This window comes from Hemitrygon akajei, chromosome 13 (genome assembly GCF_048418815.1).
Source record: "Hemitrygon akajei chromosome 13, sHemAka1.3, whole genome shotgun sequence".
NCBI lineage: Eukaryota > Metazoa > Chordata > Chondrichthyes > Myliobatiformes > Dasyatidae > Hemitrygon > Hemitrygon akajei.
In genome coordinates, this window is record NC_133136.1 from 88,250,305 (window position 1) to 88,276,688 (window position 26,384).

Below are 26,384 nucleotides of genomic sequence, written 5' to 3' on the forward strand. Positions count from 1 at the left end.
TACTTGTCTACAAATGGAAGGAAGGCTGCCATGGTTCACCAAGACTTCTACTTCGGAAGATTTTTAAAAGACCCTAAGATCATAAGACATAGGAGAAGAATTAGACCATTCAGCCCATCGAGTCTGCTCCATAACATGGCTGATCCCAGATCCCACTCAACTCCATGCACCTGCCTTCTTACCATAACCTGTGAGGCTGTGGCCAATCAGGAAACGATCAACATCCACCTACATATTCTCACGGACTTGGTCTGCATCACAGTCTGTGACAGAGCATTCCACAGATACACTACTCTCCGGCTAAAAAAATCCTCCTACCTCTGTTCTAAAAGGACACCCCTCAATTCTGAGGCCGTGCCCTCTAGTTCTGGATATACCCACCATAGGAAACATCATCTCCACATCCACCCTATCTAGTCCTTTCAACATTTCTCCTCTACCACCACTCTCCTCCGTCTAGCGGAATTAGTTCTTACTCTCAATAATTTCTCCTTTGGCTCCTCCCACTTCCTCCAAACCAAGGGTTTAGCCATTATGGGTATGGGTCCCAGTTATGCCTGCCTTTTTGTTGGCTTTGTGGAACAGTCCATGTTCCAAGGCTATACCGGTATCCGTCCCCCTCTTTTCCTTCGCTACATCGACGACTGCATTGGCGCTGCCTCTTGCACGCGTGCTGAGCTAGTCGACTTCATTAACTTTGCCTCCAACTTGCCCTGCCCTCAAATTTACCTGGTCCATTTCCGACACCTCCCTCCCCTTTCTTGATCTTTCTTTCTCCATCTCTGGAGACGGCCTATCTACTGATATCTACTATAAACCTACAGACCCTCACAGCTACCTGGACTATTCCTCTTCCCACCCTGTCTCTTGCAAAAAGGCTATCCCTTCTCACAATTCCTCCGTCTCCACCGCATCTGCTCTCAGGATGAGGCTTTTCTTTCCAGGACGAAGGAGATGTCTTCCTTTTTTAAACAAAGGGGCTTCCCTTCGTCCACCATCAACTCTGCTCTCAAACGCATCTCTCCCATTTCCCGCACATCTGCCATCACCCCATCCACCCGCCACCCCACTCGGGATAGGGTTCCCCTTGTCCTTGCCTACCACCCCACCAGCCTTCAGGTCCAACATATAATTCTTTGTAACTTCCGCCACCTCCAACGGGATCCCACTACCAAACACATTTTTCCCTCCCCCTCTCTTTCTGCTTTTCACAGGGATCGCTCCCTACGCGACTCCCTTGTCCACTCGTCCCCCCCATCCCTTCCCACCGATCTCCCTCCTGGCACTTATCCTTGTAAACGGAACAAGTGCTACACCTGCCCTTACACTTCCTCCCTCACCACCATTCAGGGCCCCAGACAGTCCTTCCAGGTGAGGTGACACTTCACCTGTGAATCGGCTGGTGTGGTATACTGCGTCCGGTGCTCCCGGTGTGGCCTTTTATATATTGGTGAGACCCGACGCAGACTGGAGACTGTTTCGCGGAACACCTACGCTCGGTCTGTCAGAAAAAGCAGCATCTCCCAGTAGCCACACATTTTAATTCCACGTCCCATTCCCATTCTGATATGTCTATCCATGGCCTCCTCTATTGTCAAAATGAATCCAAACTCAGGTTGGAAGAACAACACTTTATATACCGGCTGGGTAGCCTCCAACCTGATGGCATGAACATTGACTTCTCTAACTTCCGTTAATGCCCCTCCTCCCCTTCTTACCCCATCCCTGACATATTTATTTGTTTGCCTGTTCTCCATCTCCCTCTGGTGCTTCCCCCCCCTTTCTTTCTCCTGAGGCCTCCCGTCCCATGATCCTTTCCCTTCTCCAGCTCTGTATCACTTTCGCCAATCACCTTTCCAGCTCTTAGCTTCATCCCACCCCCTCCGGTCTTCTCATATCATTTCGCATTTCCCCCTCACCCCATTACTTTCAAATCTCTTACTATCTTTCCTTTCGGTTAGTCCTGACGAAGGGTCTCGGCCCAAAACGTCGACAGCGCTTCTCCCTATAGATGCTGCCTAGCCTGCTGTGTTCTACCAGTATTTTGTGTGTGTTGTTGTTTGAATTTCCAGCATCTGCAGATTTCCTCGTGTTTGCCCTTTCAACATTTGGTAGGTTTCAAAGAAATCTACCCACATTCTTCTAAATTCCAATGAGTACAGGCCCAAAGTTGCCAAACAGTCCTCATATGTTAACCCCTTCATTCCCTGAATGATCCTCGTGAACCACCTCTGGACTCTCTCCAATGACAACACATCCTTTCTGAAATATGGGGCCCAAAACTGTTGACAATACGCCAAATGTGGCCTGACTAGTGTCTTATGAAGTGTTATCTTCTTGCTTTTATATTCTATTCCTCTTGAAATAAATGCCAACATTGCATTTGCCTTCTTTACCCTAGACTCAAACTGTAAATTAACCTTCTGGGAGTCTTGCACAAGGGCTCCTCAGTCCCTCTGCACCCCTGATGTTTGAACCTTCTGCCCATTTAGATATTAGTCTGCACTATTATTCCTTTTACCAAAATGCATTATCATACATTTCCCAATATTGTACAACCTAACCTCGTTAAATGCGTCTTCAGACAATGAAGATTCACAGTTATCTGAGGAACATATTTCTACCAATGTCTCCTTATATGCGTCCAAAACTCAGTTATGCGAGGAGCACTGCTTTCCTGCCAAAACAAGTCACGTGCGCACGCCTCACAGTCTTACTGTTGGGATGAGAAGCACTGCTTTCCTGCCAATACAAGTCAGGTGCGCGCGCCTCACAATCTCACTCCCGCCAGTGTCGCATTGGTTTTGGCAAGGTGTGGATGTGCAATCTTGCGCTCTTAAACTTTTGTTGGTTTTACCTAAGGTGCAGTGATTTTGTGCTTGAAATATTTAACTATGCCTCCTAAGCATCCGATGTCATGTCCTGGACCATCAGCCGAGCGGCAGAGAACTGCTTTAAGACTTGAAAAAAAGTTGGAAATTATAAACAGCACCGCATCAAGTGAAGGTAACACAGCTCTGAGACGCTACTGCTGGGAACAGAATCTTGCCTTTAAAGTTCTTTTGTTGCTTGACAATGTGCCAACCCATCCTAAACATTTGGGCAGCATTCATCCTAACTTAACAGTGCATTTCCTGCCGCCTAACACAACATCACTGATTCAACCACTCGACCAAGGTGTGATCCACATTCAAGGCGTATTTTTTGTTTACGGCGAACTAACTCTCAGATGCTGCAAGCAACAGACAATTTTGAAAATCCCAGGAGTTTACCAACGGTGACGGAATGGTGGAAGTCAGAACACTTGGCACAAATGGCAATGGACATGGACCCAAGTTTGGAACGGAGTCAGCATTTTAGTCGTTCCCTGCCGTCAACCCTTCTTCCCTACAAGCAAATTTATGCTGAGAAACAAAATACTGCCAAGCAAACAATGCTCACCACTTTCTTCAAACCAGTGTCATCTCCTGCTGCCGGCAGTTCTAAGAGTTCTGTGAGTCTTCCTTCACCCCTTGCTGTGCTTAATATGATCCTGATGACCACAATCATCCACCTGATCGGTGTAAAGCTGCCCCACACCACAACCACCACTCATCTCCCAGAGTAAACACACCTGCCACTGTTGGTGAGTACTATACACCCTAGTATGTTAACTTTCTATGATTTATTACATTGAATATTACCTTAAATTGATTAAATATAATACGAATGTTGCCTTGTGGTACTGCTTTTGTGTTGTATTGGTATGAAAATGTGAATAAATTACAGATAAAACATATTTAGGAAGCATCCCTATTTTCTCCATTTAAATAATTATTCACATTATGCGCCGACTGCGAGGAACGTATCCCCTGCATATAACGAGGATAGGGTGTATCACATCTACCATCTTTTTTGCCCATTTTTCCAATTTGTCTAAGTCCTGCTGCAATCACATTACTTCCACTGCACTATCTAAGCCTCCACCTATTTTCGTATCATCAGCAAACTTTGCCACAAAGCCATCAATTCCATTGTCCAAATCATGGACAAAATGTGAGAAGTAGCAGTCCCAAAACTGATCCCTGAGGGACACCACTAGTCACTGGCAGCCAACCAGAGAAGGCCCTTTTATTCCCACTTGATGCCTAGAGTTTGCCCTCAGCATATCACAGGAGAATGTACAATACATCAAAATTTAGTGTTAGAAAGGTGTTAAGTAACATTACAACATCTGTGCATTAAATAACTCTGGGTTATTATCCCTTACAAATGGACTATTTTACTTGCCTGTGTAACGTACTGAGCTGGGACTACTGCATATCCCATGCTGCCAGCTCCAGGGGCTGGTGCCAAAACAGTGCCTGGTGGGAGGTTTGTTAAATTGGGTTGGATCTGCGGTAATGCTGTTGCAGGCATAATGAGTCTCTGTTGGGGTTGGCTGGTGGTAACCACTTGTGGAGTGCCAGCAACTGGTTTGGGAACTACCTGCAGACAGAAATATAAAACATTTTTAATACTTGAATGCAATTAATAACAAATAAGTTTAGGAAGACACAGATGGGTAAATTACACAGACAAAAGAAATGAAATATAATGTTATAAACTAATCACTTTAAATCAGAGCGAAACAAAACAATGATAATCAAAGGGATATATAACAAGAAACCCAAAGTATACAAACTAAGGACTGCAGGAAAAGGCTGTCCAAAGCTTCAGGATCTTGGGCTTTATAAAAAGAGAGGCAAAAAGGAAGAAATGCAACAACTTTAATTAGACTTTGTTGGAAAAAGGTGGATTATTCTGGCTAGTACTCTTCCATAAGGATGACAATATCTCAATGTTCAGATAGATGTACTAGATTAGTAAACAAAATTTAAAAACCTGCAGCTGCTAGAAACCTGACACAAAAATAGATGTTGAAAGCATTCTGCAGCTTATGCAGCACTTGTGGAGAGAGGAGCACTTAATATTGCAGAGTGGAAAGAAACGTTGGTGATGGGGTGTTACTTTAACAGGTTAGAGACCGAAGAGACAGAGAAATAAAGTAAATTGACATAAAAGTACACCCACATCTATGTGGAGAAGGAAAACTTTGTTGGGCATTTGTATATCAAAAATGGGCAGTTTTTCTTTGTTCAAATAGTTGGTATTAAAGATTATTTCCATGGAAAGGCTAGATAAAGATGTCCTTCCCAGCATAAGGGAAATTATATAGCATTTAAAACTATTTATATTCTAAAACTTTTAGTAAGAAAAACAGAACGTTGGATGAACTCAATTTCTCAAGTAGCACCTATGGAGGCAACATGTATAAGTCAACATTAAGTTGAGACCCTGCATCAGGATCAGTGGAAGAGGAAAACCTGCCATTATATAGCAGCATGACAGGAGGAGGAACAGAACCTAATATGTAACAAGTTGAACCAGACTGGGGGGGGGGGGGGGGGGCAGAGAGAGAGAGATGATGGGCAGATGGAACCAGATGGGTAGGATTAGACAAATCTGTCACACCCCACCTTCCCCATCTGCCCATCATCCCCTCCCATCTGGTTCTACCTATACACATCACTCTAGCATCCCACCAGCTGCTACACACTGACCATATTCCCTCTTCCTCTCAGCCCTGATGCAAGGACTCAATTCAAAATGTTGACTTGTACCCTTTGCCTTCACAGATGCTGCTTTTTATCAGGTCACCCTGCAGCCTCTTGACGCTCCAGTTTGTTTACTCTTTCCTTTGAATACTCTAATGCAGACAACATATTAATGAACCTCTTCTGTAGCATCTTCAAAACCTCCACATCTTTCCTGTAAGATCATGTCCAGAATTGCACAGAATATTCCAAAAGTTGTGTTTCTAACACTTTAGATAACTGCATCACAACTTCCCAACTTTTATACTCAGCACCCAACATGATAAAGGCAAGCATGCCATATGCCTTTTTTTAACCACGCTATCTACTTGTCTTGCCATTTTCAGAGGACTATGGACCTGAATATTTTCCTCATACACTTGACCCTCCAAAGTACATCATCTCACACCTGTCCAGAACACACCTGCCATTTCTCTGCCCATATTTCCAACTGGTCTACATCCAGTTGAATCATTTAACACCCTTCCTCAAAATCCACAACTGCCAATTTTAGTGACGTCTGCAACTTTACTAACCAACCCTCTTAAATTTTTGACTAAATATCACAAACAGAGGTTTTCATAAGACCATAAGTTACAGGAGAAGAATTAGGCCATTGAGACCATTGAGTCTGCTCTATCATGGCTGATCAATTTCCTTCTCAGCACCAATCTCCTGCCTTCTCCCTGAAACCCTTCATGCCCCGACTTAAATATACTCAATGACTTTGCCCCCACAGCCACCTGTGGCAATAAATTCCACAGATTCTCCACTCTCTGGCTAAAAGGAATTCCTCCTCATATCTGTTCTAAATAGATGTCTCTCTATTCTGAAGCTGTGGCCTATGGTCCTACACTCTTCCACTGTACGAAGCATCCTCTCCATATCCACTCTATTGAGGCCTTTCAACAACTGATAGGTTTCAATAAAGTCACCCCTCATTCTTCTGAATTCCTGTGAGTACAGGCCCAGAGCCATCAAACACTCCTCAAATGGTAAGCCTTTCAATCACAGAATCATTTTCAGGAACCTCCTTTGAAACTTCTCCAATATCAGCACATCCTTTCTTAGATAAGGAGCCCAAAACTGCTCACAGTTCTCCAAATGAGGCCTCACCAATACTTTATAAAGCCTCAATATTACCTCCTCTCGAAATGAATGCTAACTTTGCATTTGCCTTCTTCACCATGACTCAACCTACAAATTAATCTTTAGGGAATCCTGCAAGAGTCCCTTTGGAGCTCTGATTTTTGAATTTTCTCTCCATTTAGAAATTAGCCTACACTTTTATTTCTTCTACCAAACTGCATGATCATACACATCCCGACACTGTATTCCATCTGCCACTTCTTTGCCCATTCTCGTAATCTGTCTAAGTCCTTCAGCAGCCTCTCTGCTTCTTCAACACTACCTGCCCCTCCACCTATTGGCAAACATAGCCAAAAAGCCATCAATTCCACCACCCAAATCACTGACATTCAACATAAAAAGAAGCGGTCCCAACAGCAACCACCGTGGAACACTACTTAGCCACTGGCAACCAACCAGAAAAGGCTCCCTTTATTGCCACTCTGTGCCTCTTACCAATCAGCCAACGCTCTAACCATGCTAGTATCTTTCATGTAATACCATAGCTTCTAAATTTGTTAAGCAGCCTCATGTGGGGCACCTTGTCAAAGGCCTTTTGAAAATCCATATACACAACATCCACTGATTCTTTTTTCTTATCCACTGACCCTGCTTGTTATTTCTTCAGATTTGTCAGGCAATTTTTTTCCTTAAGGGGACTATGCTGACTTCAGCCTATTTTATCACGTGCTTGCAAGTACCGTGAAACTATATCCTTAACAATTGACTCCAACTTCTTCCCAACCACTGAGGTCAGACTAACTGGCCTATAATTTCCTTTCTTCTACCTCTCTCTCTTCTTGAGAAGTGGAGCGACATTTGCAGTTTTCTAGTCTTCTGGAATCATGCCAGAGTCTATTGATTCTTGAAAGATCATTGCTAATGCCACCAGAATCTCTTCCGCCACCTCTTTCACAACCGTGGGGTGTAGATAATCTGGGCCGGGTGCTTTAGCTACCTTCAGACTTTTCAGTTTCCCAAGCACTTTCTCCATAGTAATGGCAACTTCATTCACTTCTGATCCGACACGCTCGAACTTCTGGTATACTGCTAGTGCCTTCTAACATAAAGACTAATGCAAAATACTTATTCAGTTCATTCACCATTTCCTTGTTTCCCCCTTGTACTACCTCTCCAGCATCATTTTCCAATAATTTGATATCTCTTTTACCTCTCTTTTACCCTTATATATATGAAGAAACATTTGGTATCCTCTTTAATGTTATTGGATAGCTTGCCTTCGTATTCCTTCTTTTCCTTCTGACTTTTTAGTTCCCATCTGTTGGTTTTTAAAAGCTATCTAATGCTCTAACTTGTCACTAATTTCTGCTCCATTATATGCCCTCTCTTTGGTTTTTAAGTTGGCTTTGACTTCCCTTGTCAGCCATGGTTGTGTCATCCTGCCTTTAGAATACTTCCTCTTTGGGATATCTATCCTGCGTTTTCTGATTGCTCCCAGAACTTCCAGCGGTTGCTGCTTTGCTGAGCGAAGTAGTTAACGGCGATTCCTTTGCTTGCATTTTCGAAAACAGTCCTATTTTCATCTTTAATATCTCTATTTTTCCTTTTCAGGGTTCTTTTGAAGACCTTAACCTGGAGTTATGCGCTGACTACGGTTCTTTGCGGGAATGGGACCCGCTCTCGGGGTTCCACAATCGGTTGCTATTCAGCATGCCAAAGTCTCGGCCTAAGATTTTGGCGCGGTTTCAGAAGCCTGGGATCTCGAGTAACTGGAGACAGGTGGATCAAGGGTCGGTGTCACCATAGGAGATCTGTGTGTCGTTGGGGGAGTCGGAACATCTGCTGTGTGCTTGGGGACCTGGGATCCTTGCAATCTCCAGGCACAGAGCTCAAAAAAAGCGATGTAACAGACTTTTAACATCGTAGACCAGCGAGTTGTTTGTTATGTCTCCCCGCTTGCTGGAAAATGGAATGGAGTGACCTCCTTCTCCTTTATTAGGAGAGAGAGAGCCTGTAGCCTTTGGGGTAACTGCAAGTCTGTGTCATTGTTATTGCTTTGCTCATGCTTGAGTGCTGGTAGTGGGTGAGCTTTATTTTTGTCGGTGGAGGAGGGGGATTGTTGCTCGCTATCGCTTACGTGCAGGAGGGGGAAGTAGGGGGGACTTTGGGGTTCTAACATTTAACTGTCATTCATTCTTTGGGGCACTCCTCTGTTTTTGTAAATGATTGCAAAGAAAAAAAGCATTTCAGGATGTATATTGTATGCATTTCTCTGACATTAAATGAACCTTTGATTCCAGTGGAGAGGAACGAATGGACAAGAGAATCACGGAGGGAGCGATTCCTGCAGAATACTGTTATAAAAGGTCTTTCCTCAATTTAACACTCCAATATTCTCCATGCAACCCCCACCCCCTAGACAAATTTCAGTCTTATCTCTATCCATAGCTACCTGAAAACACTAGGTGCCCCCCGCAAACTCCGATCACCTAGCCAGGTTCGTTTCCCCAATATAAAGTCTAGTTAAAAATAGCTTTAAAATCAGAGGATTGGGAAACTTATGTAAACGCGATCACATAAAAGTCAGCTAGGAAAGACTGTGAGCTTGAAGTTCAAATGGAATGTTAAGAAAGATTCTGTCTATGGCTGAAAAGCTCCATAATATTCTGTCTATTTAAAAAGTAGTAGTAAAAATAACTATGGCTATCAGAGGTATTAAATAAATACTTAACTCTGTACCAGATATAATAACTGCAGTATAAGGAAAGGAACCAAGAGTTCATTCATGGTAAAGAAATTAAGGTAGGTAACGTCACGAAAGATACCAAAATAAACCTGAAATCTCCTCAACTTGATAATCTGTATTCCAAGGTTCAAAAAGAAATAGCTACAGTTAATGGATAAATTAATAATAATCTCCTAAAGTTTCTTAAATTAAATTCTAGAATAGACTCTATACAGTAGATGCAAGGCAGCAAATGTTTCATGTCTTCTTAAGAAAGGATAAGACAAAACACCTGTTAGCCCGACATCACTGTGAAAAAAGATGCTGCAGTCCATCAGAGAATGAAATGAAATACAGAAATTCATACGACTGAGACAACGAGATCTTTTGAAGAGAAAAATCAGATTCAACAGAACTACTACAGTCATTGGTGGAAGCACTATAGATGATGAGACAAACAGCACTGTAATATTTGACATACATATTACTCACATTTTTTATATTCTGTGCTGGTGCAATTGGAACAGACATGCGAACTTGCGGATTCAGTACAACAGTCTTGGCTGGTTAAGGAAAAAAAGCATTGCAAGACAAAATAGAAAATTTACTCTTAAAAATTTTAGAGCCTTGTATAGATACTCCTTTATATCAAATGAAAAATTGATCCATATTAAAAAAGTTAACAATCACAGGTAATAGACAGAAGCTTTGAAGGCTTGAAAACATATTCTTCCAAGAATGCTAGGATGTTATAGAAACAAATTTAAAGTACAAAAACTATATTCCTAACTGCATTAAAAATTATCAAATTATTTCAAAAACAAGTTTATGGATTAGATGAGATAATCTATTCAGCCTTACAACATCCTTACCATACCAAATTACAAACCCTCTTGGTATCAAATGACACTCAAATGAACCAAGACCTTGCCCTTTCTATACTTTCTTCTCATCTTAATCTACTTTTACATCCTCTGGAATAATGTCTATTATTTCCTTATATATTTCTTGAGACTTTCTAACACGCATACTGCAGAACAGCTAAAAGATAACACTTTTCAAAACTGTTCTCTGGAAATCTGCAGAGAATGTAAGGAGAGAGCATGGTGAGCAGTGAAAAGGACTGATTGCTTCAGAGGATACAGATTAGGCATATAGAAAATAAAAGTTACTCTATGTTTAAGAAAAATGTTTCAACTTACCCAGGAATTAATAAAATTTTAAATCCTTCATGAAGGTTGGATCTAGCTTACTGTATATATTTAAAACTCTATTTTCCTGTAGGAACAATGCGTGCTTCTTTGTCTTAAATTGGACTACCAATCCCATTAAAAAAAAAGTGTATTTCATGTAAATCAGGAAGATACTGTTCATAATTTTCTGTTGCTTCCTAAGCAGCACTATTTCAGCATCTTGCTAAAGGACTCAGTACTGGAATACATTTTAGAGTATAATTCTGCTCAGCATGTCATCAGATTATGAAATACTCTGGCAGAAGTAGTGGAAGCTGAATCCACTATTGCTTTTAGGAGTCGTATTATGGTACTATTCATTATTTTTTTTGAAGTACAGGAAAATGGAACATTGGACAGCTTTCCCAGACGTGGGCCAAAAGCTTCTCTTTGACATCGTGGTTTAAGATATTAAAAGCCAATGAAAGCAAAACAACCTGAAACTAACACATACTCTGCTGTATCCTGCCCACACATTCTATTCAAGCATAGTAAATTGCTTCTGCACAAACCTCAACTACACAAGTTTTGAAGCAGTTTCTCTTTAAATACCTTCTTCCAAACCTGCTCTTAAATCTCCCTATGTGGGTTGCTATCAAACTTTTTTGAAACAGCACTCCAGTTAAATAAAATTCAAAAAATCATTGCACTGGTAAAGGGATAATGCTAATTTCTGATTACTTTAGGCACTTTATTTACACTGACATCTTGAAGAACTCAAAGGGAAACTGAAGTTTTGTGCTTAACAGCCAGTCTATATACTAATTTAATGCCCAGCACCTATTTTAGTTATGCTACATAATTAAGTGACTACTGGATATTCAGCAGCATACCAACTAAAGTGTTCAGAGGTTGTGTCAAATGTTAGTCGGCACTGCAGGGCATTGCAATTGCCCTGAGGTACGTTGCGCTACTTCAGAATTACTGTTACCTTGTTCTTTGTTTAGTTTGTAGCTTAGGTGGCCACTTTCCTCTCTATTTATTTCTCCATCTTAAATTTGAATAATCCCAGTATAATCAAAAACAAGCAAAATAAAAAAATCATTTGGGCTTGGTCCTCAAACCTAGCAACTTAAATACAACAGAAAAGATAATCAAAAGCATAAGCTGCAAAAAAAAAACAAATGGAACATTTTTGTGTTCCTACAGATAATAAAACTGCCAAAATTTAAATCGCAAATTCAGAACCAGTTATTTCCATTTATATACAAAGCTATCCAGACAGTAGGGGAACATTAAAAATAAATGATCGCATCAAAGGCATTTGTAAACCAGGCCTAAAGGGAAACCAAGGCAGGGGAGTCTGGAGAAGGAAATCCATTGTATCGATACTGATGCACATAAGACCAAAGAGCAACAAAAGCTGATGACTTCAAGGCTGAAGGAAATTAAAGAATAGGATGGGATACAGTATTAAAGTACAAAAATGCAAAATTTAAATTGCAATTATTAGTGACCAGAAGGGAATACAAGTCAGGAAGGATGGAATTAAGGTTGAGCACAATCTGTTAAGAGTTAGGCGACAAACTTTTTGGGTGAGGCTGGGGAGGGAATGAAATAAAATCAACAAAAAAAAGAGAATGAGAACAAAAGAATTCCCCCATTACTGACCATTTTAATTGCTGGTGATTCAAGTGATTGATGGCAAACTGTGATGGATCTTTGAAAGTCAAATTGAGATGAAAGCAGGAAAGACGAGATTGTCATCACTCTAGAATAGCATGTAGATAGACCATAGCAAAAGGTGTCTGGAGTTTGTAGCAGTTTCCCAGTATTGCAGAAATATCAACTTATGAGCAGCATATTTGACCTGCTGAATCGATGCCAGGTCTATCTAAAAGCAAACCATTCACTAATCCTTAATGAGAGAAAACTGCACATTAGATTTGTAGTTTCAGAACAGGGTAGTAATACAACAATATCAAGGTTGGTTGACGTGATGCTGCAAGTTGCTAGAATACGGATGAAAATAGACTATGTCTGACGATAATGTAGATGTTGCTACTAAGAGCAGACATATCCACAAGAACAAATGTAAAGGACAATGATTGGTGTTCAGAATAAGTCAAGCAGCTTTCCCAATGAAAAGGCCAGGAAGGAACAGTGATGAAAATGGATTACAGCTGTACCAAAAACATAGAGGGTTAATGGATGGACAATGATCACAGTGGTTATTCACTGCAATTTGAATTGAAACCATCTGAGAACTATGACAGGACTGAAAATTGACATAAACCTCAAACAGCAAGTTCCCAAAAAAAAGGGACAGATTTAACAAGTGTTATGGACACAAGAGTTTAAAATAGGAAGTGCAGTGGTAATTTAGAAGTTAGAAGGTTAAGATGAGCATAAACACAACAGCTGAAGAAAGAAAGATTAAAAAATGTCTTAGAATAACATTTGCCATTCATGGGGATAAGTCTGGTAAATTCCTAGCCAATCAGCTGAGGCGTTCTAAAGCCAAACAACATATTACAAAGATCCGGAAGGAGAACGGAGACTTTACATCGGATCATTTAGAAATTAATGACGCATTTAAAATTTTTTATTCTCGGCTTTATTCCTCTGAATCCTTGAATGACAATATCTCTGTGGATCAATTTTTACAGAATCTGAATATCCCCTCACTTTATTCTGATTTCAAAGCCAAACTTAATGCGCCTATATCACTAGAAGAAATATCTTTTGCAATTTCTGCACTGTCCTCAGGGAAATCTCCTGGACCTGATGGGTTCCCTGTGGAATTTTATAAATCATTCTCCTCACTTCTTTCTCCTCAGTTACTTTCAGTATTATCTGATTCGTTTAACTACGGCAAATTGCCACCCTCTTTCAATGAGGCATCTATTATTCTTCTTTTAAAAAAGGGCAAAGACCCAACAGAGTGTTCCTCGTACAGGCCGATCTCTCTGCTCAATGTTGATGTAAAGATCTTAGCTAAAGTGTTGGCTCATAGATTAGAAACCGTTATTCCCTCCATTATCTCTGATGACCAAACAGGCTTTATTAAAAACCGTCTCCCTTTTTTTAACATTCGGCGTCTATTTAATATTTTATACTCAGTTCCAACTGGGACTCCAGAATGTGTTATCTCCCTTGATGCGGAGAAAGCATTTGATCGTATAGAGTGGAACTACCTTTTTGCAGTCTTAGAAAAATTTGACCTCGGCCAAAGTTTCATCTCTTGGATCCAATTGCTGTACCTGTGTCTTACTGCTTCTGTTCTAACTAACTTTCAGAAATCCCAAGTATTCAATCTCAAACGTGGCACCCGTCAGGGATGCCCCTTAAGTCCCTTTCTCTTTGATTTGGCTATAGAACCTCTGGTGATAGCATTTCGAAAATGTCCTGAACTGACCGGGATTTGGAGAGGGGGTGTTGAACATAAAGTCTCTCTCTATGCTGATGACTTACTACTCTTTCTCTCATATCCGTCTACATCCTTACCTCTAATGTTTTCACTTCTTGACCAGTTTAGCCAGATCTCTGGCTATAAACTCAACTTACATAAGAGTGAACTTTTCCCAATTAATAAAGAAGCACAAGAACTAATATTTCGAGATCTCCCTTTTAAAGTAGCCCATAATCAATTTACTTATCTTGGAATTACAGTCACAAGGAAGTTTAAAGATCTCTTTCGTGAAAACTTTGTCAACCTTTCATATGCTACAAAACAGAGTCTGGTACAATGGTCACCTCTATCTATGTCCTTGGTAGGTCGTATCAATGTTGTCAAAATGTATGTTCTCCCCAAATTCTTATACTTATTTCAATCTATCCCAATTTTTATTCCTAAATCTTTTTTTGATTCCTTAGACTGTATTATTTTGTCATATCTGTGGCAGAATAAGCGCTCTAGAATTAATAAAATCCACCTCCAAAAATCTAAAAAAGAGGGTGGCATGGCTTTACCTAACTTTCGCTTATATTACTGGGCAGCTAATATACGTTGTGCTGCCTTCTGGTCTTTCTTCCACGGTCAACCTGAGTGCCCTAACTGGGTGGCAATGGAGTTGAGCTCCACTAAAGAATTATCTATATCTGCACTTCTTGGCTCTGCACTCCCTAGCAGTCTGCCCAGATCAATAGCTAATCCTCTGGTTAGACACACTTTGCGTATATGGGCTCAGTTCAGGAAATGCTATGTTTTCCAGGGGTTTTCCATTTCTAGCCCTGTCGCACATAACCACCTTTTTTTTACCTACCACGTTCGATTCAGCATTCCATGTTTGGTACAGGAAGGGCATTAGACATTTTGAAGATCTCTTCATTGATAACCGCTTTGCTTCTTTTCAACAGCTCTCTGTTAAGTTCAACCTGCCTAACGCTCACTTTTTCAGATATCTCCAAATCCGACACTTTACTGCTCCTTTAATTCCTAACTTTCCTGAAATGCCTGCGAAAAATGCTATGGACCTATTTCTCTCCATTAATCCACTAGGTAAAGGTTTAATTTCAATTATCCAAGATAAACTAGCAGCCTTACGACGGGCCCCTGTGGATAAAATTAAAATGGCCTGGGAGCAGGATTTAAATATCTCCTTATCCGAGGAGAGCTGGGACTCAGTTCTCAAATCGGTTAACTCAACCTCTCTTTGTGCTCGCCACTGTCTCTTACAGTTTAAGATTGTTCATAGAGCCCATATGTCTAAATCTAAACTATCTCGATTCTACCCTGGCATTAGTCCGCTCTGTGATAAATGCAAGAGGGGTGTGGCCTCTCTCATCCATATGTACTGGCTCTGTCCTAGCTTGGAGAAATTCTGGAAAGATGTCTTCACTACACTATCGGGTATTCTGAATCAGCACCTAGAACCTAACCTCTTAATTGCTCTGTTCGGTTTTTAGGGCGAGACAGATTTATGTCTGGGTCCGACCAAATGCCGAATACTATCCTTTGCCTCTCTCCTGGCGAGACGCTTGATCCTCCTTAGATGGAGAGATGTTGCCCCGCCCACTCATGCGCAATGGCTTAACGACATTATGGCCTGCTTGGACCTCGAAAAAATTCATTATTCAGTTCTCAATTCGGATTTAAAGTTCCATAAGATCTGGGGGCCTTTTATCGAGTACTTTCATAACCTTCCTCTTGACTAGCGTTTTTTTTTCTTTTCAGTCCCTTGCTTTCAGCTCCCTTTTTTTTTTCTGGTAGTAGGCATTATTATCCTCTGTTGCTAAGTGTATTTACAGTCTGGGAGTTTGACTGTCCGGACTTATACTCTCTATATTGTGTGGTGGTTGGTCTGGAATTGTTTTTTTTTCTTGTGTTGTGGGGTTTGGGGAGGACACTAAGCTCACTTGTCTTTAATTTAGGTGCTTTTTTGTTAAATTCTCTTCCTGTGTAGCATATTGTTATTGTATGCTTAACCTTGCTCTGTATTAATGCTTCTCATTGGGATTTGGGGTTTTTAATTTTGTAAAATGTTTTGAAAAACTAATAAAAAAAATTAAAAAAAAAGAATAACATTTGCATTAAGGCTTCGATAAAGGCAGATGAAAACTACAATTGTGAAAGACGCCAGTGAAAAAAGCTGGGGTGTAAAGTTTCTCACCTTTGCCAACACTCACAACTCTGAATAGAAATGTTTGTTTTTTTAAAACAATTATGGTGGTTTACAACATACCTAAAATTTTCCTAATTAGTCGAATGTCTCTAAAATAACTCCAGGCCCAAAGTCAGGCAGATAATATCAATTGTGTCCCTTCTTTCAGGTACAACTTTCATCACTCCATAACACTGCAGTAATAACAGTGAATTATTCTCACTGAGTACCAAAAGTCACACTTTACTTAAGCTGAAAATTTCTGCAAACTTACATGTTGATAAATTTAATACAAATTCAGACACATATCAACAATAAAACTTCACAGAATGCCAAATATTTTGCACTAAAGAGGATAGCAAAATTTCTCATGTTTCCAAGTTATATACAAAACTTCAATATCTTTTATTCTGCCCCAATGAACTTGAGAATGTGAACAAAATGTAAATATTGGTTTTCAGAAAATGCACAAATATTTTTAAATAAAAAGATCACTGTAGGCCAAATCAACTCACTAAGTGTGTTCACAGAAAATATTTATTGATCTTCATCTAGAACTAATAAAAACTTATTGTATTTTGCAGAATTAGCATTAACCTCTCAGCTTTGTGACAGTTAAGAGCTTTTGGACAGAAAGTTATACCATTTGATATTTACACCAATTCTTCAAGCTTCAAAATATATTTCAGAAATATTTTCATATTGATTTATCAAACATATGATTTAGAAACAATTACAAAATAAAATCTTCTTGAAGCAAACCTTGTGATAAAGGCTGTGTGTTGGTGCTGGAAGTGGAGCTGACCGCCTGTGAGGAGCCACTAGCCGTTGTTGCAGTAACTAGGCGTACATAGTGGAACTTGCTGCCTGGTACTTGAATCGGGTGAACATTGGGTGGGGTTGCCAAAGGGATGATGGTCTTGAACTGGGTGGCATTCATTGGTCCCATAGATAGTGTCTGGACTGTAGGTTTCACTGTCTGCTCAAGAAGTAATAACAAACAGATAGTAAGCTTTATTAAACAGAAACACCAAACTTACAAAACAATTGGTATCGCTAAGTGCAAGCTAATAACATGAGCTTTTGAAAAAAGTTGAGAAAAATCATGCGTATGTGCAAGTAAACTTTCATTTTTAGCTTATTTTATACATTGTTCCACGTTAACGATGAAAATTAGTTATAAGTTTGGTCATACTGTTTCCCTTTCATAAAGCTCTTTGACAAATTGGTAAATTGGTTTATTATTGTCACATACTAAGTTAGAGTGAAAAACTTGTCTTGCATACCATTCATACAGATCAATTCATTACAAAGTGCATTGAGGTAGTACAAGGTAAAACAATAACCAAGTAAAGATTTATAGTTACAGAGAAAGTGCAGTGCAGGTAGAGAATGAGGTGCAAGGTCTTTACAAGGTAGATTGTGATGTTAAGAATCCATCGTATTGTACTAGGGAACTGTTCATTAGTCTTCTAACAGCTGTTCTCAATCATGGTAGTACATGCTTTCAGGCTTTTGAATCCTCTGTCCAAAGGTGGGCGGGGGAGAAGAGAGAATGTTCGGAGTGGGTAGGGTCTTTGATTATCTTGGCTGCTTTTTTCTGCTTGGTTTCTGTGATGTGCTAAGTTGTATCCACAATTCTCTGCAGTTTCTTACGGTCAGAGGCAGAGCAGTTTGTGTATCAAGCTGTCATGCATCTGGAAAGGATGCTTTCTGTGGTACATCTACAAAAATTGGTGAGGGTCAAAGAGGACATGCCAAATGTCTTTAGCCACCCGAGGAACTGGAGGAGCTGGTGGGCTTTCTTGGCCATGGCACTTAAGGTGGCTCGACCACAATAGGGTATTAGTGATGTTCAACTGCTAGGAATTAAAAGCTCTTAACGCTCTTGACCTTAGCACCATTGATATAAACAGGAGCACTTGCACCAGCCAATACATTGCTCTTGTTTTGCTGACAGAGGGAAAGGTTGTTTTATGACACCATGTCACCAGGCTCTCTATTTCCTTCCGATACTCCAGTTCATTGTAATTTGAGATACAACCCAAAATAGGGGTATCTCTATGGACAGAGCTAGAGCAGAACCTGATCAGCCAGTCATGAGAATACAGAGAGTAGAGTCGTACCGTAATACTGATACATCTGATAGAGCTTCTCCCCCTCAAACTGCAGGGTGAATTCTATCATATTATCATCACTGCCTTCTACAAATTCCTTCATCTTAAGCTCCCTAATCAAATCTGGTTTACACAGCACAAAATCCAGAATTGCTTTCTCCCTGGTAGGGTTGAGCTGCTCTAAAAAATCATATTGTTGGCATTCCACAAATTCCTTCTCCTGGGATCCAGCACCAACTTAATTTTCCCAATTGACCTGCATACTGAAATCCTCCCATGATCATCGTAACATCGCCATTTTTATATGCTTTTTCATCTCCCATTGGAATTTGTACCCACATCCTGGTTATTGTTTGAAGGCCTCTATATCACTTCCATTAAGGTAAATTTCTCAACTCTACCTACTAGGCTTCTACATCTTCAGATCCTATGTTACTTCTTTCTAAGGACTTTATTTTGTTTTTTAGCCAACAAATCCACACCACCCCCTATCCTTTTGCAACATTGTGCATCCTTGGATTTTAAGTTCCCAGCTGTGATCATTGAACCCCAACTCTGTAATGCACACAATGTTGTATCTGTCAATTTCTAACTGCACTACAAGATCATCTACCCTGTTTCACTTACTGGGTGCATTCAAATATAACACCTTCAGCCTAGATGCTCTGATGGCAAAATATAACTAGCAGGATGGCTAAAGATGAAGAGAGTGGTTGTCACACATTTCTGAAAGGCATTCAACAAGATGCCACATAAAGGTTATAACACAGTATAAGACTCATGCCATTAGGGTTGCATATCAACAAATATAGAGGACTGGCTAGCTAAATGAGAATTGGGATACATGGATCAGTTTCATCTTGGCGTGATCTTTGCAGGATGAGTCAGGAATTAGCACTGAGGCTTCATTTACCTACAATCCAGGTCAATGACTTAGATGAAGGGGCCAACTTACATTCCCTGGCAATAAAAAGATAACAAAATAAAACATAGTAAGGTCACAATATGCAAAAGGAGATACACTGTAAATAAATGAGCAAAACCTTTACTGCTGGACTATTACGTAGAGAAATGCACGGTGATCCACTTTATCAGGAATATAATGCACATGGAAAGAGACAACAGATGTGACATAAGAACTCATCTGATAATTCTTGATCGAAAACAAAATTAGCATGCAGACAGCGAATAATCAGGAAAACATCTGAAACTGTGGATAGAGTACATCAGTAATGAAGGCTTGATGCATTGTACAAGAATACATCTGGAGTAGTGTATAAAGCGTTAGTGTCATTCAGAAATGTACTTGTATTTGACTGAGTTCAAAGAAGGGTCAATTGGTTATTCCTGGTATGAAGGGCTAGTCTTATCAAGAACCATTATGATTAAGCAAATTGACAAGTTAAGTGAAGTTTATTGTCATTTAACTATATACATGTATATAACATATACAGAAATGAGGTGCTTCTTTGAACCAGGGTGTAAAGCACATAAACACACAACAACTTATGAAGGAAAGGATAAGATCTACAGATGAATCACACGTAAGTAACAAACTAAAGTGGATTAATATTAAATACTGTAAACTATGGAACAGTGACACCTGGAATATGATGCAGCTGGGAGTTTAGAAGCCTAATGGCCTGGGGAAAGACACAGTTCCTCATCCTGACTGCTCTTGTTTTTCTGCATCAGAGGCCTCTGCCTGATGGTAGAAACTCATACAGGATGATGGATGAATGGGTGGGATTCTTAATAATACTAAGGGCCCTATGTACACGGCCCTCCTGATAAATGTCCCCGATAGATGGCAGGGACACTATGATCCTCTTAGCTGTTTTCAAAGTCCTTGGTAGGGACTTCAGGTCCTCCGCAGGGAAATACTAGCAGAACTTCAGAAAAATGACAAGAAATAGCATTCTCTTGTGGGGATCTGGCAGGTACGATTGGGTAAGTGAATAGCTTATGACAACAGCTTATTTATTTAACCAATCTAAACTGCTGTGATCTTGTAAACCTTATAAACCTGTACACATTATAAACTTCCGCTGCTCTTGTCAGAACCACTGAGTCTAACCTTTCACTGCAATTGAAATCCCACATCCATGGAATGACTCCATGGTGCAGTGTAGAAACAGGCCATTGTTACGAACCCCGTAACTGGGTCACTTACCAGCAAAGATAGAGAGGTCCATTGAAGTTTGATGGTACTATTTTTAACAATATTTATTAGTAAAAATACACAAAAATAATATCAATGCAAACATACAGACAATATACGTCGTCAATACTAAATCTAAAAGTGCGGGTATAATAATAATCAATAAGAAATAAGCTCTATCGTTGTCTAGGGGATAATGTATTGTCCGATGGAAATATAAAAGTCACTCAGTTCATTCAGGCTGCAGCCTTTGGTTGGAGACAAGAGAGATTTTTAGAAAACTTGCCAGCTTTCCTTTTTATGATTTCGATCCTTCGGAATTCCGTTGGTGTGGCCTCTTCTTTAGCTAAGCCGTTCTTCCGTGGTAAGGCCGCCAATTCCCAGGCAAGGGAAAAGGACGCACGCGAGCCCCACCGGCTGTCGCTATTAAATGCTGTCACGGGATTTCTAGCGTTTCTCCTGGTGCGTCTAAAGGGGTTGTTCCCCAAACCCTCTTTTATCCTTACTCACGGGGTCTCAGATATCAATCAGGTTGGGATGATGCAATCCCTCAACCAGCCCACTCTGGTCATCCCCTGAGGGCTTCAATGAATAGTACAATACACAATTCCGTCTCCAAGAGACAATGGCCATTATCCGTGGCTTTGTCTTGCTGAGGCCAGGACACCATACAAAACGTTGAGGATTCTCTCTCATTTCCTGGGTCCCAGACCCGAATTAATAGCGATCTTGCAATTCTCAAGAAGGAGGGGGCTACTTTGTACCCTTCGGCCCCTCAGAGTTGTGGCACATTCGTAACACCCCCTTCCATCAAAGCCTTTTTACCATCGGTAAAAATGAATTAATACAGAGTCTTACAGGATTTTAGAATCTAACACAATACAAAAGAGGTTTTTTTTCACTACAGGGTAATACAGTTATACATTCAATTCAGCATCTAAACAGTTAACGATTACATTGTTACTTCCTTTAATATCTCAACATCTTGTACCTTAATAAATTCTTGTAGCATCAGACTCCAATTTAATAACCACCTATTTTTACTTCTTTCCTTCAGCAAACAAAAACTAAAGAGATGTGATCTTAGCTTACGTGTATACTACAAAAGTTCATGCAAATACTAATCTTTATGTTACTTTCAAACTTAACAGTCAATCTTCCATGGGGGTTGTCTTTATTATTCACATGCTTTGTCGAAATCCCTTAAAACCGGATCCTGTTAGTTAAAATGGCATCCCGTCAACCCTCGCCCCTTTTCCAGTTAACTCCCACGTGGTGAGCTTGTGCACCAGTGTGGAATAGGCTTTCGCCTGCGCCTTTCATAGGAGTTACTTTATCAACAATGTGTTCCAAACTTAGACCATTTTCCGAATTTCCACACAATTCTGTAATTTTAAGCAAGTTGCTAGTTTTCTCTTCAGGACCCTTCAGGCTATTAGTTTTCAGTTTAAACTCTTTGTCCAAACAGCATTTCAAATTCTGCCTTTTCACAGCGCACTCTTGAATAACAATAGCGTGTGGGGCACCTTTACATTCTAACTCAATCTGTAATTGATTCGCAGGCAACGTGTTACCAAGCCATTGTCTCTGTAGCCTGGTTGCTGCTTTTGACATCAATTCAGACTTTAAATTTTCTTCATTCAATTTGGGAACTACACTTTTCCCTTTTCCTTCAATAATAAGATTCACATCACCACCTTTTATCTCCTCACTAACTTTTAACACACCTTCGAACACAAACAACTGGGAACTCTCACTTCCCACTATTACTAAGGTTAACCCTTTCTTCACTGAACCAAGTCCATCTGACCCACAAGGACTGCATTCCTTTTCAACTGAATCAAATACCTCAGACTTTTTCTGAGCTCCATTACTAGGTTCAGTACCACATGCATCCACATCTTGAACACACTCAAACGGGACATTTGCCTCTTCCAGGCTTTCAATACCCGTACCCTTTTCAAATTCTAAATTCCCCTGATCCTCCCAGCTACTCTCTGGGCAACTCACTTCCAGAGTAAACTCAACCCCGCGGGCTGAAACAACCTCATCTGCCAACCCAGCAGACTTCTTCAAGGTAATGGCATCCTTTTCACCTAGGACTGCCCTCACTTCATTATCGGGAACACCTTTAGAATTTTCAACTTCTTCAAACAGTCCTGCCAAACCAGACAGATCATCCATGTCCAACCCTGGACCTTTTAACAGCCTTATCTGTTTCTCATCTTTACTTCGTGCCTCTATAAATTTCCTCCTGGCTAAGGGCAGGACTACCTCCTTGCCCTTACTCTCTTTCACTTTCCTATTCTCCGTTTTACCACCCTCTAACCCCTCTTGGTACAGGGTCGGTAAAAACGTCTCGGCCAAATCGATACTGGCCGGATTTAAACTGGTCTCTTTCTCAGCTGCCTTTCTCGACATGCTGTGAGTAATCGCGCATGTGGGATAGATCTTGGAATCTAGGGGCGGGACCTCAACACTCACAGGCTGGCTCGTCAGCTTCATTGCTGACCAAACCTTACCACCAGCTAAATCGTTACCAAGAAGGACGTCCACGTCAGTTCTCGGGAATTCTGATCGCACCTCTATTTCAACTGGTCCAGATACCAGATCACAATTTATAATGATCCTATGGAAGGGCACTGCTTCTGTCCCTTTTCCTATTCCTCTCAAAGCTACCATTCCAGTCTGGTGACCAAAATCTAGTACCTTACTGCTAATCAATGACAGTTCAGCTCCCGTGTCTCTCCAGATCCGCACTGGAACTGGTGTGTCTTCCTCTCTCACAGACACGGTTCCTTCTGAAATACATGTCTCAGACCCTTCTCGTACTCTGTCTACCTGGGGCTCTCTCGTCGATTTACTGATCACCACAGCACATCCTATAGGGACTGCTGCTTTCCATTTTCCTGTCTCCTTCCTCGGAGCAAGGCACTTGGATGCAATATGACCCACCTTTCCACAATTAAAACAGGTCAAGTCAGGACCTCTCCTGCCATCTTGCCTCTCCTCCTCAATTTTACCACTAGCTCCCGGCGGGACCTCTGCCTCAGCCGGCGGGCTTTCTCTACCGTTCCCACGGTCTCTCTGGTAACTTTTATTCGAGAAAAACTTTGTTTTGTGGGTTAGGGCATATTCATCTGCGAACCTAGCAAATTTGGAGATGGACTTATTCGGCTTCTCATTCAAATACATCTGGATATCATCCGAAACACAACCTTTAAATTCCTCAATCAGAATTAACTCCCTGAGACGCCAAAAATCTTCTTCCACTATTTCTGCTGCACACCAGCGATCCAAGAGCACACCCTTCTCATAGGCAAACTTGGTATACGTCTGATTCCATCCTTTCTTTAAATTTCTGAACTTTTGTCTATAGGCTTCCGGTACCAATTCGTAGGTCCGAAGAATGGCCTCCTTTACTTTCTCATAATTCTCCGACTCTTCCTCCTCCATGGACAACGCTGCATATGCCCGTTGCGCCTTCCCTTTTAACACACTTTGTAACAACGCCACCCACTGCTCTTTAGGCCACTTCTGATTCACTGCCACCTTTTCAAAATGCAAGAAATAACTATCAACATCCGTTTCCTCGAACGGAGGTACTAACCTAAACTCCCGACTAACATTAAACCGCTCCTCTTGGTCTGACCCTTGAACTCTTCGCTCTTGCCTTAACTTCTCCATATCCAAGTCATGTTACCTCTGTTTCTCCGCCTCCCTCTCCTTCTCGGCTCTTTCCTTTTCTTTCTCAGCTCTCTCCCTCTCTTTTTCAGCTGCTTCCAGCTGTTTTAACTGAATTTTATGCTCCCTTTGTTTCTCAGCTCTTTCCTGCTCTTTTTCCTTTTCTCTCTCGGCCCTTTCTTTCTCTTTCTCGGCTCTTTCCTTTTCCTTCTCAGCTGCTTTAACTTAATTTCATGTTCCAACCTTAATTTCTCCAACTCTAACTGAGCCGTCCCACTAGCTGGTGCCTTTTCAGAGATATTCAGAAAACACATTCTTCACAATATAATACTGAGTTATGGCCCTCCGCACCTCCTGCTTTTTCATCGACAACCTCACCTCTGCGAGGTTTAGTCCTTTCGCAATATTTATCAATTCCGACTTTGTGGCTGCCTCTAGCGCCTCCAGAGTCGGGTTTTCTATAAATTCACCCACGTCCATCTTTGCTGGTTTCCTGTCTGGCTACCCGCACAACCAGATCCAAGTTTGGACTTACAAGCCCGATTCACTGGCCCTCCAATTTGGTATCAAATCTCGAGACGAGATCCCCAAGTTGTTACGAACCCCGTAACTGGGTCACTTACCAGCAAAGATAGAGAGGTCCGTTGAAGTCTGATGGTACTATTTTTAACAGTATTTATTAGTAAAAATACACAAAAATAATATCAATGCAAACATACAGATATTATACGTCATCAATACTAAATCTAAAAGTGTGGGTATAATAATAATCAATAAGAAATGAGCTCTATTGTTGTCTAGGGGATAATGTATTGTCCGATGGAAATATAAAAGTCACTCAGTTCATTCAGGCTGCAGCTTTTGGTTGGAGTCAAGAGAGATTTTTAGAAAACTTGCCGGCTTTCCTTTTTATGATTTCGATCCTTCGGAATTTCGTTTGTGTGGCCTCTTCTTTAGTTAAGCCGTTCTTCCGTGGTAAGGCCGCCAATTCCCAGGCAAGGGAAAAGGACACACGCGAGCCGCCCACTGGCTGTTGCTATTAAACGCCGTCACGGGATTTCTAGCGTTTCTCCTGGTGCATCTAAAGGGGTTGTTCCCCAGACCATCTTTTATCCTTACTCACGGGGTCTCAGATGTCAATCAGGTTGGGATGATGCAATCCCTCAACCAGACCACTCTGGTCATCCCCCGAGGGCTTCAATGAATAGTACAATACACAATTCCGTCTCCAAGAGACAATGGCCGTTATCCGTGGCTTTGTCTTGCTGAGGCCAGGACACTATACAAAACGTTGAGGATTCTCTCTCATTTCCTGGGTCCCAGACCCGAATTAATAGCAATCTTGCGATTCTCAAGGAGGGGGCTACTTTGTACCCTTCGGCCCCTCAGAGTTGTGGCACATTCGTAACACCATTCAGCCCATCACATGCATATTGCCCATCATGCCTACCTATACCAACTCCACTTGCCTGTCAAAATGCCTTTTAAACGTAGTTACTGTTCTTGCCTCCAGCATCACCTTTGGCAGCTCATTCCAGATACCAACTATGTGTTAAAATATACCCTTCAGATTAATTTTCTATGCCTCTATTGTACCCAGCCTCCTTCAGTTCAAGGGAAACAGACTTTCTGATCTCTTCTGATAACTGAAACCCACAAAAACCAGGCAACATCCTTATAAATATTTTCTGCACACATTACACATAAACTTGTAGCAGTGATTGGTGGAAGAAGTCTAGGGGATTCTCCACAGTACAGGATGAAGAACTTGGAGAGAAATAAAGAGGTTTCATGACATCATTATTCCATTATAAATGCAAATACAGAAATTTATTATAAATAGTTATTATAGCAATGAGATTTTATTTTCAATATACAGGCAGAGGCTATGGACAGAAGCAAGATTACAAAAAATACAATAGGCTAAATCTATTTAAAGCCAATTCTCCAAATAGTTAATGCCCAATAATATTGCTTCTTGGCTCCAAGCGAAAAATATAAAAAGGCTGTTTAGCTTTAGATTGGAGTGCAGGAACTATGAATTAGCCCTATCATGTATTCAACTCTCAAATCGCTTCACCAAATAAAGTGCTAAATTACAAGGAAGGAAACAGACTAGAGTAAGCCACAGAACAATTGTACTTTCAACTGACTGTGCAATGATGCAAAGTAGCATGCCTGAATGTATGTACAAATGCCTTCAGGAAAAAAGGCAGTT

At 40.8% G+C, this 26,384-nt stretch overlaps 1 protein-coding gene across 5 annotated transcripts in view; it reads right to left on the minus strand.

Moving 5' to 3' along the window:
- Positions 1-26,384, minus strand: part of lin54 (lin-54 DREAM MuvB core complex component) — a 105,613-nt gene that overhangs the window by 32,755 nt on the left and 46,474 nt on the right. For 4 of the 5 annotated variants that reach the window (XM_073065022.1, XM_073065020.1, XM_073065021.1 and 1 more), the window contains exons 6-8: positions 16,967-17,183; positions 9,922-9,992; positions 4,270-4,467 (exon numbers count right to left, since the gene is read on the minus strand). In XM_073065022.1, coding sequence (XP_072921123.1) covers positions 4,270-4,467; positions 9,922-9,992; positions 16,967-17,183 — 486 coding nt within the window. Of the gene's footprint in view, positions 1-4,269; positions 4,468-9,917; positions 9,993-16,966; positions 17,184-26,384 lie in introns of all 5 variants that reach the window. The other variant, XM_073065024.1, reaches the window with a different exon arrangement.